Raw genomic sequence first — 15395 nt, 5'->3', positions numbered from 1 at the left:
CACTGTGGCCTTTATCATTTTAATCCAGCGCTAGGTTCATTGACTGCAGAAGCAATGTCTACTAATGAAGGGTAGGATAGTAGAAGAAAACTGATTTTAATAAATAAATAAATAAATAAATAAATAAATAAATAAATAAATAAATAAATAAATAAAACCTTTATTGTCAAAGTACAACATGTGTACATTGAGATTAGCTGAGCCTCCCCCCGTACTCTCTCCCCCCAACACACAGTGACAACCCTCCATCCCACCACACTATGTGAACCAACTACACCACACACCGGCCTCCCAAGTCAATTCTGCATAAGATTATGTCCCATTCAAAAGCCTAACAGCCCACGGATAAAAGCTATTTTTCAGCCTGTTGGTACGGCTGGCTATATTCCTATATTTCCTACCGGATGGTAGGAGAGTAAAGAGATACCGTCCAGGGTGTGAGTCATCCCCGAGAATCTTCCTCACTCTTCCAAGGCAACGAGCCCTGGCGATGTCATCCAGTGGTGTCAGGGAACAGCCCACAATGTCTTGTGCTGTGCTCACTACCCTCTGTAATACTTTCCTGTCCGGGGCTGTCAGACCAGCATACCAAACCACAATACCATACGAGAGGACGGTCTCTATAGTAGACCGGTAAAAGAGGGTCATTAGCTGTTGTTCTACCCTGTTCTTCCGCAAGACCCTAAGAAAGTGAAGCCTCTGTTGGGCCTTTCTAGCCACCTGAGTTGTGTTCTCAGAGCCGCTGCGTGTGAACGCGCCGCCATCTTGGTATCATGGTTATTTTCATTATCTTATAGACAGAAAATGAAGAGGTTGTATATTCATGTCAAAGTAAAAGAGCTCCTCTATGGAAAGTTCCAAAGCACGTTCAAAAATATTTATAGCCCAGCATTTTCTTAACATTTTCAACTTTGGCACCTCAGTTTCTAGACACAGAGAGAGATACCTCGAAGAGCCTTCGCAACAACCCTATAGATGTTCCCATAGTTAAGCCTTTCCCAAAAAAGGACCTGGTCACCCTAAACAACCAGCTCTCTATTAATGTAACACATACCTAAGACATACAATGTTAGCTTGCTCATCGGCAGTTAAGTCATGGATAAGGAGAGCATTATTAAAAGTTGATTGTACTTTAAAATAGCAAGGGCAGGAAATCAGATCCTTGGCACACTGGTGGTCAGACGTTGGGGCAAAGCAACAAGAGTCTGCTTTCAGTGCCAAATACTGAGGCAACCTTCCCTGCAAGCAGCAAAAAGGAAAGGAGCATTTTTGTTACTGTTAACGTCCTTTGCTTAGCTCAGACATGTCAAACACAAAGCCCAGGGGCCGGATCCAGCCCGTGAAGTGGTTTCATGTGGCCCGCGAAACCATCCTGGAAACAGTGAGGGAATGGCCACCGCTGCCTTGGCTCCAGCCGGCCGGGAGCCAATGTACAATTTCGTGGTGGCCATCTATGCTGAAACACATTCAGTCTTAGCTCCACAAGGCCGTCTGGAAACAGTGAGGGGCCAGCCCCTGCCGCGTTGGCCCCGCCCCCTGGGTGCGCGCTGGGGAGGTATCACCCTTTGTGAGGAATGAAGAAATGCACCATCGCCTGGAAGTGGCCAGCATATGATCCTGCCAACTTCAGGCGGGCTAGGGCTGGGCAGCGTTGTGCTTTTCTTCAGTTTCATGCCACCCGGCTCAGCCTATTGGCATTGTGAGGATAGCGCCCCATTGCCTTCCAAAACCAGGCAGGTTGGGGGCTGGGCAGCATTGCTCAGGTAACATGTGCTGGCCTCTTCCAGGCGATGGTGCATTTCTTCATTCCTCACAAAGGATGACACTTCCCCAGCTGCATTTCTTGCCTGTTTTTCTCCCTCCCTCATCTCAAATATTTTCCCATCACTCGAAGGAAGGAAGGAAGGGCTAGGCTTAGTGCCGTGGGTGCTTGAGGCCTGGGCATTTGACCTCCGTGCCACCATCCAGCCCCCCCCCCCCGCATGGCCTGAGAGGAACAGTGAGGCTTCTCCAGTGGACCATGCCTTGGCACTTGCCCTGGTTCCATCTCCTTCTGCCAGAGACCCTCAGATCTGTCCCACTCCTGCCCAGGCCCCCATAGGCACCCTTGACCCGAACGATGTAGAGCTGGCCATGCCCATCCAGTAGGCCACACGCACTCCAGCCACGCCCCATCCTGGGCACACCCACCCAGCCCCCCAAGGGCAACCCCAGTGCTGATGCAGCCCTCACAATAAAATTGAGTTTGACACCCCTGGCTTAGCTCATTTTGGGCAGTCGTTTTCCTGAAGGCATCTCTAGAGTTTGTATTCTTTTCTGACCTGGCCTCTTTTTACCTTGCCTGGATGTGACTTTTTTTTTTTTTTTGATCTTCACAAAACTTCTTGTGCAACCATATTGACTTCTTGTGCAGTCATACTACGCTTTTTTGAGCTGTCCCTTTTTTCCCCTCCTTGTGGGAATTGTTTGCGTTTGTGCTTTTAATGTCTTCATTGGGATAATTTCCCTTTCCAGCGGATCCTACTGTAGTGTAAAATCTACATTTTAGAAGTACATGTTACAATACGCTTGATTTTGCTCAAATTTAATTTTCTGAAAGTGAAAAGAAAAATCCAGGGTTAAGTCATTTTACGCAACATTCTTGCTACTTCTACCTGGTTAAATATCTTCCTTATTTAAAAAGTAGGTCAAAAGAAAATGCAAGGAAGGTTGGTTGACGGATGAAGGAATAATAGTTCAGGCATTAATGGCAGTAGTAATATTAATAATGGGTGGGAAAAATAACTAACATACCATATTGTGATTGTTTCATGTGCTTTCTATGTGCAGTATATAGCATAAGTCAGTATAACACACTACATTCTGAAACAGCAAGAAAAATGCAGGTATGATATCACTGACCCTCAGAACCCTCATTTCTTCATTGAGATCACTTGGGGTTTTTTTGGTTTCTAGATGTGTTGAGGATAGCAAAATTGCCAGGCAAAAAGTTTCTAAGGTGAGCAGTTTGGGGACTCTATTTCATCTTAGAGGACTTACTTCATGGTGCCGATTGCAGCTAAATAAGTACTTTTGTACTGCTGTTAACCTTACCCCAAACCATTCATCAAAATGGCTTCCAAAGAAATATTCTTGGCTTTTAAGACCTTTGTCGGGAATGCTTCTCAGAATTCCACTTCCAGACAAAAACAAGAAAGAGGCCTTTTCACTTGTGTGTCCAGCCTGTCTGCAAGCCCCAAAGCCTCACCGTACAAATAAATTGTGCACAATACAGGTAGTCCTCAACTTGTGTAGTAACCGTTCGAAATTAAAAAGGCACTGAAAAAAGTGATTTAGCCCTTGCAGCACCCCTATGGTCGTGTGATCATAATCTGGGTACTTGGCAACTGGCATGTATTTACAATAGTTGTGGCCTTCTGGGGTCATGTGATCACCATTTGCAATCTTTCCAGCCAACAACAAAAAGGTCAATGGGGGGGTTTGATTTGCTTAACAGCCACTTGATTCACTTAACAACTGCGGTGATTTGATTAACAACTGTAACAAAAGAGGTAAAGTCTAATATAATATTTGTTGATTCATCTAGGGTACTACGGACAAGGTTAATCATAGGAAAGGATATGGAGTTTAGGCGTGTGAACCAATCTGCTTAAAATGACTGATCATTAATTTTGCATCCATACTGAGTGGAGGCTTTACCCTTCGTTATACCTTTAAAATAGGAAGAATAAATTTGTGAGACACTTCAGTTAATTCACATTTAAAGTTTCTAACTTTTAACTTCCATAGTAAGCCCTTGCCTTTGAATGATGATTCATAACCTGATATTTTTGTAACATAGAGAGGTAATGTTCACTGGAAAGGAGCACAGTGGCCCGTGTGGGTAGGATGCTGGGTTGAGAAGCAGCAAGCCCACGTTCGAGACCCAAGTGCTGCCACAGGGTGGAGTGAGCTCCTGCCCTTCGCTCCAGCTCCTGCCGGGGATGTGAAAGGAACCCCCAACTGGCCACCCCCTGGGCAATGGGGATATCAGTGCCTAATCCTTTCAACCTGGAAACACCTCAGTGCTTCTGACATGAGTGGGATGCGAATGACATCATTCAATATATAAATGCATATATATATATATATTATGAATTTAAAGATCACATTCAGAATATAGTAGGCTCTTAGTTTCTCAAAACCTATGAACAAAGATAAGCAGTATTTTTTGTTGTGAAGATTACATTTTAAAAAGAATGTTGCTCCTTAACTGCCTCAGAGTACATAATAGTGATGTAACTTGATAGTCAGGACCTTTGTTAAAGTTGGTAAATCAAGGTGGGATGGCAATATATAGTACGATTATTCTGCAGGCTTTGATCTGAAATTGCATTATGTTCAAAAGTGGAAATGGCGACTCTTCCAGATGTTAATATGTTGGGACTATTTTGTAACTGAAATAATATTGCTATTTTTCTGGATAAGATAAAATAAATCACATACTCTAACAGACTTTTTTTCAATGCTTGATTACTTGTTCCCTGAATTTTAACTCTTATTGAATTCATTCAAAGGAAAATGCAGCGTGTTTAGCAAAAATATAGCCATCAAACTTTGTGGTTCATTACCTAGAAATGCATTTTAGGAATAGAATAGTTAGTCAGATGTAATTAGAAAAAAAATGCTGACCACTCAGAAAGACATGTTCTATCTGGGCAGATGTCCTGTGAATTTTAATGGTTTTCTTTGTGGTGATTCCCTAATACTAAATACCGTATATACTTGAGTATAAGCCGAATTTTTCAGCCCACTTTTTGGGCTGAAAAATTCCACTTCGGCTTATACTCCAGTCAACAAAAAAACTTACCGAGGACTTGTGCGCGGCCGAGGCTTTGGTGCTTCCGGGATCGCGCGCACCTCTCCCAAGCCACCGCCATCCGGAGACCTGCCGAAGTTTGGGGAGGTTTGGGGAGGTGCGCGCGCACCTCCCCAAACCTCCCCAAACGTCGGCAGGTCTCCGGACCTCCGCGCCTTGCCTGCCTGCTTCTTTCCGCAGCGGAAAGAAGCAGGCAGGCAGGGCGCGGAGGAACGGAGACCTGCCGACGTTTGGGGAGGTTTGGGCGCCTCCCCAAACCTCGGCAGGTCTCCGTTCCTCCGCGCAGACCTGCCGACGTTTGGGGAGGTTTGGGCGCCTCCCCAAACCTCCCCAAACCTCGGCAGGTCTCCGTTCCTCCGCGCAGACCTGCCGACGTTTGGGGAGGTTTGGGCGCCTCCCCAAACCTCCCCAAACCTCGGCAGGTCTCCGTTCCTCCTGCCGACCTTTGGGGAGGTTTGGGCGCCTCCCCAAACCTCCCCAAACCTCGGCAGGTCTCCGTTCCTCCTGCCGACCTTTGGGGAGGTTTGGGCGCCTCCCCAAACCTCGGCAGGTCTCCGTTCCTCCGCGCAGACCTGCCGACGTTTGGGGAGGTTTGGGCGCCTCCCCAAACCTCCCCAAACCTCGGCAGGTCTCCGTTCCTCCTGCCGACGTTTGGGGAGGTTTGGGCGCCTCCCCAAACCTCGGCAGGTCTCCGTTCCTCCGCGCAGACCTGCCGACCTTTGGGGAGGTTTGGGCGCCTCCCCAAACCTCCCCAAACCTCGGCAGGTCTCCGTTCCTCCTGCCGACCTTTGGGGAGGTTTGGGCGCCTCCCCAAACCTCCCCAAACCTCGGCAGGTCTCCGTTCCTCCTGCCGACCTTTGGGGAGGTTTGGGCGCCTCCCCAAACCTCGGCAGGTCTCCGTTCCTCCGCGCAGACCTGCCGACGTTTGGGGAGGTTTGGGCGCCTCCCCAAACCTCCCCAAACCTCGGCAGGTCTCCGTTCCTCCTGCCGACCTTTGGGGAGGTTTGGGCGCCTCCCCAAACCTCCCCAAACCTCGGCAGGTCTCCGTTCCTCCGCGCAGACCTGCCGAAGTTTGGGGAGGTTTGGGCGCCTCCCCAAACCTCCCCAAACCTCGGCAGGTCTCCGTTCCTCCTGCCGACCTTTGGGGAGGTTTGGGCGCCTCCCCAAACCTCCCCAAACCTCGGCAGGTCTCCGTTCCTCCGCGCAGACCTGCCGACGTTTGGGGAGGTTTGGGCGCCTCCCCAAACCTCCCCAAACCTCGGCAGGTCTCCGTTCCTCCTGCCGACGTTTGGGGAGGTTTGGGCGCCTCCCCAAACCTCCCCAAAGGTCAGCAGGAGGAACAGAGACCTGCCGAGGTTTGGGGAGGTTTGGGGAGGCGCCCAAACTTCCCCAAAGGTCGGCAGGAGGAACGGAGACCTGCCGAGGTTTGGGGAGGCGCCCAAACCTCCCCAAACGTCGGCAGGTCTGCGCGGAGGAACGGAGACCTGCCGAGGTTTGGGGAGGTTTGGGGAGGCGCCCAAACCTCCCCAAAGGTCGGCAGGAGGAACAGAGACCTGCCGAGGTTTGGGGAGGTTTGGGGAGGTGCGCGCGCACCTCCCCAAACCTCCCCAAACTTCGGCAGGTCTTCGGACGGCGGCGGCTTGGGAGAGGTGCGCGCGATCCTGGAAGCACCGAAGCCTCGGCCGCGCGCAAGTCCTCGGTAAGCTCCGGGCGGTCACTTGCTTCGCGTCTCCTGAGGGAAGGGGGGGCGACTGGAGCGGGCGTGTTTCCTCGCCTGCTGGGCGCCGCGATTTGCCCGGGGAACGCGCGGGCCCCGAATGGCAGCGTGGAGCGAGGAAGCGGACAGCCAGGGCTTCCCCGAGAGCCGCGGCCACACAGGGTATTCCTGTGTATTCAGGCTTGCAAAATGGCGGATCGAGCCTCTGCTGGCGGCAGAGGCTTGCAGAACGGCGGATCGGCTTATACTCGAGTCAATAACTTTTTCCAGTTTTTGGGGGTGAAATTGGGGGTCTCGGCTTATACTCGAGTCGGCTTATACTCAAGTATATACGGTATACATATTTAGCATACATCATCATTACAGAGAAGAACAACTTTAATCTTAATTGGAAGTGCATGATTAAATAAATGCTATATTATATAGTGCTTTTACTTCTACAGAGATTATTTACTAGTAGATTTAATTTTTATCGATTGAAAATTCTATTTTAGGCTCTTTATCTAAATTAACATGTATGTGCATTTTTTTCCTTAAGGTTTGTGTTTTTTCTGGAGCCATGCAATGTACCAGTAGATTTAGTACATCGGAAGATCAAGTCCATTGCTCTCTGTGTATCAGCATGCCCACGTAGTGAGTTGAAAACTCTGGCTGATGTTCAGAAATTTGCAAATATTAATGGTAAGATGAAAACAATTTTATTTCTCATTTTACTAAAAAATTATTTGGAAGTAATTAACACATCAAAAAGCAACCATCATGCGTGGTGTTTAAACAGGCTTTCCTTTTTCTCTGAATGAAATACTTCTACAATAGTTGCAAATATATTTGATCTTATAAAGAAAGAAACAAAACGATGCTATTTTTCTTAAGAGCACTCTTTTCAGATTGAAATGTTATAGATTTAATTGAATTAGAGGAATTAAAGCTCACAAAATTAATTAAATTTTCCTTAGGGGTGACAAGCCCCCACCAACCACAGTAACAATGTTGTACAATGATTTTGTTTTTGTTACAAAAGTTTTTGTTCTGAAGGTCTGCACTGGTTCTTTGATATTACACTTTGTAAAAAAAAACTGATTGTCCAAGAATTGTTCCAGCAAAGATCATTTTGATGAGAAAGCGGGATTATGTATCTGTATTTATTAGATTTATACCCTGCCTTTTCTCTACAAGCTCAAAATGGTATCTATACCTCTCCCAGTCACATGCTTTCTCCCTTTCTTCTCTTCCTCCTCAGCTCAGGAGTCATTTAGAAAGTGGTTAAAATTGTAATTATAAAAACCCAATGTAGGAAACTAGTTGTAATTGTACAATCCAAAAAAGCGGAACAGTACAGAGAAATAATAATTTAATGGTTGGATCCTTGAGAGATTAGCCCAGGGGTCAGCAACCTTAAACACTCAAAGAGCCACTTGGACCAGTTTCCCAGAGAGAGAAAAAAACACTGGGAGCCGCAAAACTCTCTCGCTTGCACACACACCGGGGGGGGGGGGAGCTTGATTGAAGAGTTTAATTAAAAAGAAATAGAGGCTGCTGTGCATGAGTTCTCTCTCCCTCCCTCCCTCTCTCTCCCTCCCTCTCTCCGATCTTCTGCTCACCTGGCAAGCTGGTTTCACGCTCTTCTTGGACAAGCTGACACACATTCTTATTGGGCTGGCTCTCCTGCCCTGCTTCCTGCAGCTTCTCGGAGAACAACGTGAGACCACTCTCCTTTTTTACACACACGCACAGAGAGAAAGAGAGAGAGACAGAGAGAAAGAGAAGGGAAGCGCAAGTGCCTCTCTGTGTCTCTCTCTGCAAATGGAGGAGCAGGACTGGGAGCCGCAGTAGAAGGTTGAAAGAGCCACATGCAGCTCCAGAGTCGCGGGTTGCCGACCCGTGGATTAGTCAAATGTTTCTGTCGGGAGAAAAAGCTAAGGGAAGTTAGCTATGGTTAGCTTTGAAAAACTGCATCTGTGTGGCTGTTAGATGATAAAAATGTGGCCTTGACGAAGGTGTCCAAGTATCCCAACCTTGTTTTCTTGAATTATCTTGTGGCTTAAATACTTAAATAATAATCCTTGAGTTGAATCTAAAAGGACTTGAATCTTGAAATTCCATATTCCACCTTATAGCCAAAGCAAAAATGAATGACCAAGGATAAGCCTTGAAATATAGAAAATTACATTAGGAAATGTAACTTATACAATGAGAATCATAAAGAATGATCTTGTGAAAGAATATGATTTAATAACTTCATACATTTACATTAAATAATATAAAGGAATAAAAATATGAAAGTATAATGAAAAATAAATCAGTGAAATTCAATATCTCAGGTATATTTATTTTGTTCCAAATATATGAAGGAGTTATGAATTCTCAATCTTGATCATGTTTATTCATGATCACAATTGGAGTTAAATTTGTATTTATTAGTTGAGAATGCTTTCTAAGACTGATATCAAATGAAAGATATTATGTCCCTTGAGATTCTGCAGCAATCTCTTGTACTTGTTTCAGAAATCTTTTGGAAGGCCTATATCTAACTACAGGCCCTCTCTAGGTAAAAATTGAATGAATATATTTTTGTTTCTCCCCATTTTTATAAAACATCTTCATTTTTAGTATATATGTGGATTGAATTGTTTTTAGTGTGTATTTTTCATTTTATTCTTTTTAAACCAGTTCAGGGTGCTTTTACAGGAAGTAATAGAATTGCATATTAAATTTATTTATTTATTTATTTATTAGGCTTGCTTGTCATTCATGTAACTTTGAGGTGACTAAACAATAATAAAATACCCTGTGAAATTGCAATAACAATAGTGCCCAGTAATGTCAAGTGTGATTTATCCTAATTTATTCGGTAACCAGAGAAAATATCAAATTCTTGTATAAGAAAATAACATTGGACAGATATTTGTGATATATGTATAAAACATAAGATCATCCACATACATAATTATTACCCTACCTGACTTAATTTCTTTAATATTTTCAATTTTTCTGATAACATAAGCAAACGGTTCTATGACCAAATCAAAAGGAAAAGAGAGGGTATCCCATATGTTAATATAACTAAAAATGCAAAATCCATCATTTGTAATTGTTTGTGATCTTGAAGCTGAATAAATCATGTCTTTGGGAGAATTCACAATAAATCAAAAAGCACTTCATAAAGTTCCACCAATCCATAACTAAAATTTGCTCAGCTTCCCACATGTAAAAGCTGCAGAATTCCACCAATTTGTAGTTCAAGTGATTGTGTCAGTTAGAAATGCAATATTAATAGAACCTTGGTAGCTCCATGTAAATCCAGCTAAATATGTAAATATGATTTAGTATTCATATTTATCAAAGAGTTAACTTTATATTTTCTACACAGAGTAGGAACCACTTTGAGATGAATCAGGATATGAATTCATTAAAAAATAGAGAGAGTAAGTGTCAGAAAAGGATTATAACACACTAGCTCTTGGAGGTAACAGCTTTCATCTCCAATTCTAGGTAGGTCATGTATGAAGGAAGTAATTTTAACAATATTCAAAGGAAATGAGGAATGGAAAAGTAGCGTAGGACTGGTGGTCGAAATTTCTGCGGAAAATTGGCTTCATAAAACTCTTAAACATTTACTAGAAGTAGCCAAACATTACTACTTCAGTTGAAATGCAGTTTTGAAAATATATATAGGGGTTTGGTTTTATATTTCACGGTTGAGTAGGTTTTTGAGTGGGTGCTTTTGGAGTGACCTTTGCAGTGTAGAATTATCTGCAGCTGACATAAGTGGATGTCATATCCACTTTTACAGACTATATAAAATGGCTTGAAAAAAAACTTGAAATAATCTTTTATGCCTGACTTCTGGAAGTGAGACTATCTTTCATCATGAATTGTGTTTACATTGCTGACCGTCTTTTAAAAAACTGGTAGCCAAAAAATAAAGGGAATTTTTGCTTTTTAAAAAGACTGAAACAATTTTTGAAGTGACTATTAATTTACAAGTGAAATTTTCACTGATTATAACTATCATTTTTCCTTAGCAAAGTGTTATTGTGAACATGCAATGGAAAGATTGTATTTTGATTTGCTCCCTTCAGAACAAGATGTTTTAAATGATACAAATACAAATATAAAGCATTGCAAGATCAAGTATGCTATTGTATGGAAATATAAATAATGACCATGGAATGAATTCTACTAGAGATTTATCTTGAAAGAATGATCACAAAAAGTTGCTGTTTGAAGATTCATTTAAAAAATAATTCTATATCAATATTAGTTTTCAAAGCTCCTTAGGGCTCATTTGAAGTTACTAACATAATGCCTGTCTTCTCATGACATGCAGAGCTCCACAGATAATGTGTGTGTTGTTTATTCTTGGATATGTCCTAAACACATTTGTAAATCTATTTTTTATAAAGAATGCAACAGTTCATATAAATACAAAAGAAAATTTCCCCAAAGGGTAGAACGTTTGGGTTTGTTCTTACTATTTGGAAACATAAACTATTGGGGTGGGGGAAGTACTGAAAGCTTTGTTAGAGAAAAAAAAATATCAGTTGTCTCTAAATGTGGGGGAAAAGTGTACCATCCTGAGCCAAGAATGGATGTTTTAGTTCTTTGGTTCCAAAAATTAGAATTGTCTTAAAATCAGCAGTTTCCTTAAACCTACAAAAATGATAGAAGGAATGCTATTAAGATGTGCAGTGCTAACAAAGGTTCTGATGGGCTATGAGTTCTCCGACAAATTAAATAGGTTTCTAACAATCTTCCTTATAAAATGAAAAGTATCAGCTTGGGAAAGTCTACTGCATCCATTGATATCACGTTAAAAGCTATATAAATAAGTTGCTTAGTTTAATTTAGACTAAATGATAATATTCAGGAGAAAAATGTTGGTTTACTTCTAAAACTTGTAGCAGAAGAGACAAACACAGGTAGAAAAAGGCAACATTCCAGAATCACAGACTTTCTCATTGGCTTGATTTATTAAAACAGGCCTTGATTATTGGAAACGTACACATATGTCTGTTCCTTATTTCTTGAACTTCTCTTTCTTGGCACTATTTATTATCCATGTAAAAATCATACTAAATTCAAAAATAACTTTTCCACCTACCTATTCACTTCTCATATTCATACAGTATTATATTAATCATATGAGGGCTGCTTGTAAGGCTTTCTGCAAGATGACTGTTCCATGTGGTAGCTGTAAAATGAGTGATGAATAATCCATTCTGCGTAAAGATCTCCCATTTTATTAGAGGCTAAGAACTTTTTCTCGTATCATAATGGTTGGTCCTTGCAAGGAACTGTCCTCGTGGTGATCCTGTTCCAGATAGTTCCTAAAGGTTTTGTTGTAATTATTTAAATATAAATTTAATTGAATACAAATTTGAATATGTAATTATTTGAGATCAGTCTATTTCTAAAAACATAGTATTTCCTTATTTACCTAAGTACAACATCGCTCTCAGAAAATCTATATTGCACATGGCATTTTCTATTGCAGCGTGGAATACTACAATCAGTATTGTATTTCTTGTGTTAATGGATGTGCTTTATCTCTCTCTTCATCAAGTAATGTTCTATTTTGTTTTTTATGCTTTAAACAGGTTCTGCTTTATGTAGTTATGAGTTAAAGCCATATGAATACACTACACATTTCAACACTGATAAGCTTTGCCCCAAGCTCCCAGTTCCAGAGAGGTAAACAAACTACTCAATGTCTTACTTTGTGACAAAACTCTGTGCATTGATGTATGTATTACCAAATTTAATCACCTGCTAATTTCTACAGACAATTCAGGATGGCACCATGCATCAGATGTAAAGAATTCCTTCCAATTAGTACATAACACAAAATATCCCATTCTATACATATATTTTAAATCTGGTATTTAAAAAGTATTGAAAAATAATGTTGATTTCCCTGTTATCATTTAGCCAGGAACTCAAAGGCATTTGGAGATACTAGGTTAAATGCTCTGGAGTATCTTGGGTTGTATTGAGTGCATGTGCATGAGGTTCCCCCCCTTTTGTTTTTTGGTCAGTTGTAATTTTATGGTTGTATTTCATTCAGTGGCGCTTGATTGCTTAGTTGGAAACTTCCTCCTCAACATGTCAATGAAGACTCAGTCATTCAGGCCAAAAGTATCTAAAAGGTTGAATCATGGCAACTGGACCAAAATTTGTTAAACTTGAGATGTTTCACTTCCCACCCAGGCAGCTTCATCGGTCAAAATAAAAAAAAATAGTTAGGCAGAGAGTCAGAGACATTTGCCATGTATTGGGATAGACCAGTGTTTTTCAACCTTTTTTTGGGCAAAGGCACACTTGTTTCATGAAAAAAATCATGAGGCACTCCACCATTAGAAAATGTTAAAAAATTTAACTCTGTGCCTATATTGACTATATATAAAGTAATTCTCTTGAATAGGAATCAAATAAACACAAAGAAAGTATTTTATAATTACTTTTCAATTTTTCCCACGGCACACCAGGCAACATCTCGCGGCACACTAGTGTGCCACGGAACAGTGGTTGAAAAACACTGGGATAGACTATGTGCAGATGCAAGTAGTGTGGCTTTTATAATTGACAGATGGAAATTTTGTGAATGTACAGATTTTCTAAGTGCCGTCCAGGATTTTTGGGCATGATACCAAGTGTGCTGACAAACACTGGAGCCACTATGGCTGATTTATGCCGTAACCTTTCAACTTTGATTTCCAGATCTTGATACTTTGTGAGCTTATCCAATTTTTTTAACTTTCATTTTGTCACATCTATTATCCACATGTTTTTCTTTTCACTCATAGTTAAATCTGGTGCCTTATGAGCCAAGACTTTTATCAGTAGTTTGGGGGGAAATTCCATAATATTTTAACCTCCTTTCTGTTTAATCTGCCTGATTTTATCCCTGGTAGGAAATACCATCTTAAATTCAGAGTTATTTTCCTAGCTTGCAGAGGAAAAACGTTTTTTTCACCATTTTCCATGTCCTTGACTTACGATCACAATTGAACCCCAAATTTCTGTAGTTAAGTGAGACATTTGTTAAGTGAATTTTGCCCCATTTTATTACCTTTCTTGCCTCAGTTGTTAAGGGAATCGCTGCAGTTGTTCATTTAGTAATCCTGTCGTTAAGTGAATCTGGCTTCCCCAGTGTCTTTGCTTGTCAGAAGTCTCAAAAGGTGATCACATGATCTTGGGACGCAGCAACTGTCATAAATATTGAACCAGTTTGCAAGCATCTGAATTTTGATCACATGATCATGGGGATGCTGGAAAGGTCATATGTCTGAAAAATGGGCATAAATCACTTTTTCCAAAGCCGTTGAAACTTTGGTTACTAAATGAACTGTTGTAAATTGAGGACCAACTGTAGCTCTTAAGACAGACTTTCCATTTTAAAGTTGGAAATAGAATAGCTTTATTGTCATTGTGTAACTAAACGAAATTAAATGCACACTACACACAAGTAAAAACACAAATAAAAACATATATTACATATATGCATCCTTTACATTCTATTTTCCATTGCACTGCCCCTAATATTGCACTTCAATGTTGCACTACTATACAGTAGTATTTAATATGGTTACAGCTCTGGGATAAAAACAATTTTTCAGCCTGTTTATCTGTTTTTATTATCCTATAACACAGGTCGGCAACCTGCGGCTCCGGAGCCGCATGCGGCTCTTTGAGCCGTCTCTTGCGGCTCCCAGCCGCCCGGTGCGCGCGCACCTCTTCCAACGGGCAGTGGTGCGCGCGCACCTCTCCAAATGGAGAGTGGCACCGCCCGTTTGGAGAGGTGCGCGCGTACCTCCGCGCGAATGGGCAGCGGTGGCGCTCTTTCAGGAAGCTGCCGCGGCCCGTCTGTAAAGCTGCCGAAAGCGGCAGCTTAGCAGACGGGCCGCGGCAGCTTCCTCAAAGAGCGGCGCCCCTGCCCATTCCGAGAGGTGCGCGCGCACCTCCCCGAATGGGCGGAGGTGCGCGCGCACCTCCCCAAACCTTTGGGGAGGTGCGCGCGTACCTCCGCGCGAATGTGCGCTCTTTCAGGAAGCTGCCGCGGCCCGTCTTGTGAAGCTGCCGAAAGCGGCAGCTTAGCAGACGGGCCGCGGCAGCTTCCTCAAAGAGCGGCGCCCCTGCCCATTCCGAGAGGTGCGCGCGCACCTCCCCGAATGGGCGGAGGTGCGCGCGCACCTCCCCAAACCTTTGGGGAGGTGCGCGCGTACCTCCGCGCGAATGGGCAGCGGTGCCGCTCTTTCAGGAAGCTGCCGCGGCCCGTCTTGTGAAGCTGCCGAAAGCGGCAGCTTAGCAGACGGGCCGCGGCAGCTTCCTCAAAGAGCGGCGCCCCTGCCCATTCCGAGAGGTGCGCGCGCACCTCTCCGAACGACCGGAGTTGCGCGCGCACCTCCCCAAACCTTTGGGGAGGTGCGCGCGTACCTCCGCGCGAATGGGCAGCGGTGCCGCTCTTTCAGGAAGCTGCCGCGGCCCGTCTTGTGAAGCTGCCGAAAGCGGCAGCTTTGCAGACGGGCCGTCGCCGTCGGGCAACCGGGAACCGGTTCCATCTCATTTTTAAAAAAAATGGCAGCCGCGTGCGTCCGCGCATGCGCAAAAAACCTTTTTGCGCATGCGCGTGCATGGACACACGCACGCGGCTCCCTCTTTTTTTAATTTGTGATGGAACCGGTTCCCAGTGGCTCTTTTTCTTTTTTAGGTTGCCGACCCCTGTCCTATACTGTCTGCCAGATGGTAAGAGTTCAAAAAAGAGTGTCCGGGATGAGATGAGTCTTTAAGAATGTTTTGAGCTTTCCTAAGACACCGGGA

The 15395-nt window shown here is 43.3% G+C and overlaps 1 protein-coding gene across 2 annotated transcripts in view; it reads left to right on the top strand.

The window, feature by feature from the left end:
- SLC44A1 (solute carrier family 44 member 1) overlaps positions 1-15395 on the top strand; it is a gene marked incomplete at its 3' end in the record, with an annotated part of 86690 nt that overhangs the window by 27209 nt on the left and 44086 nt on the right. For both annotated transcript variants that reach the window (XM_081315755.1, XM_081315754.1), the window contains exons 4-5: positions 7114-7256; positions 12176-12269. In XM_081315755.1, the coding sequence (XP_081171881.1) occupies positions 7114-7256; positions 12176-12269 (237 nt within the window). The remainder of the gene's footprint in view (positions 1-7113; positions 7257-12175; positions 12270-15395) is intronic.

This window comes from Vipera berus (genome assembly GCF_964194415.1).
Source record: "Vipera berus genome assembly, chromosome: 2".
Classification (NCBI taxonomy): domain Eukaryota; kingdom Metazoa; phylum Chordata; class Lepidosauria; order Squamata; family Viperidae; genus Vipera; species Vipera berus.
Note: the sequence above shows the minus strand (reverse complement) of the source record. Positions and strands in the feature narration are given on the sequence as shown.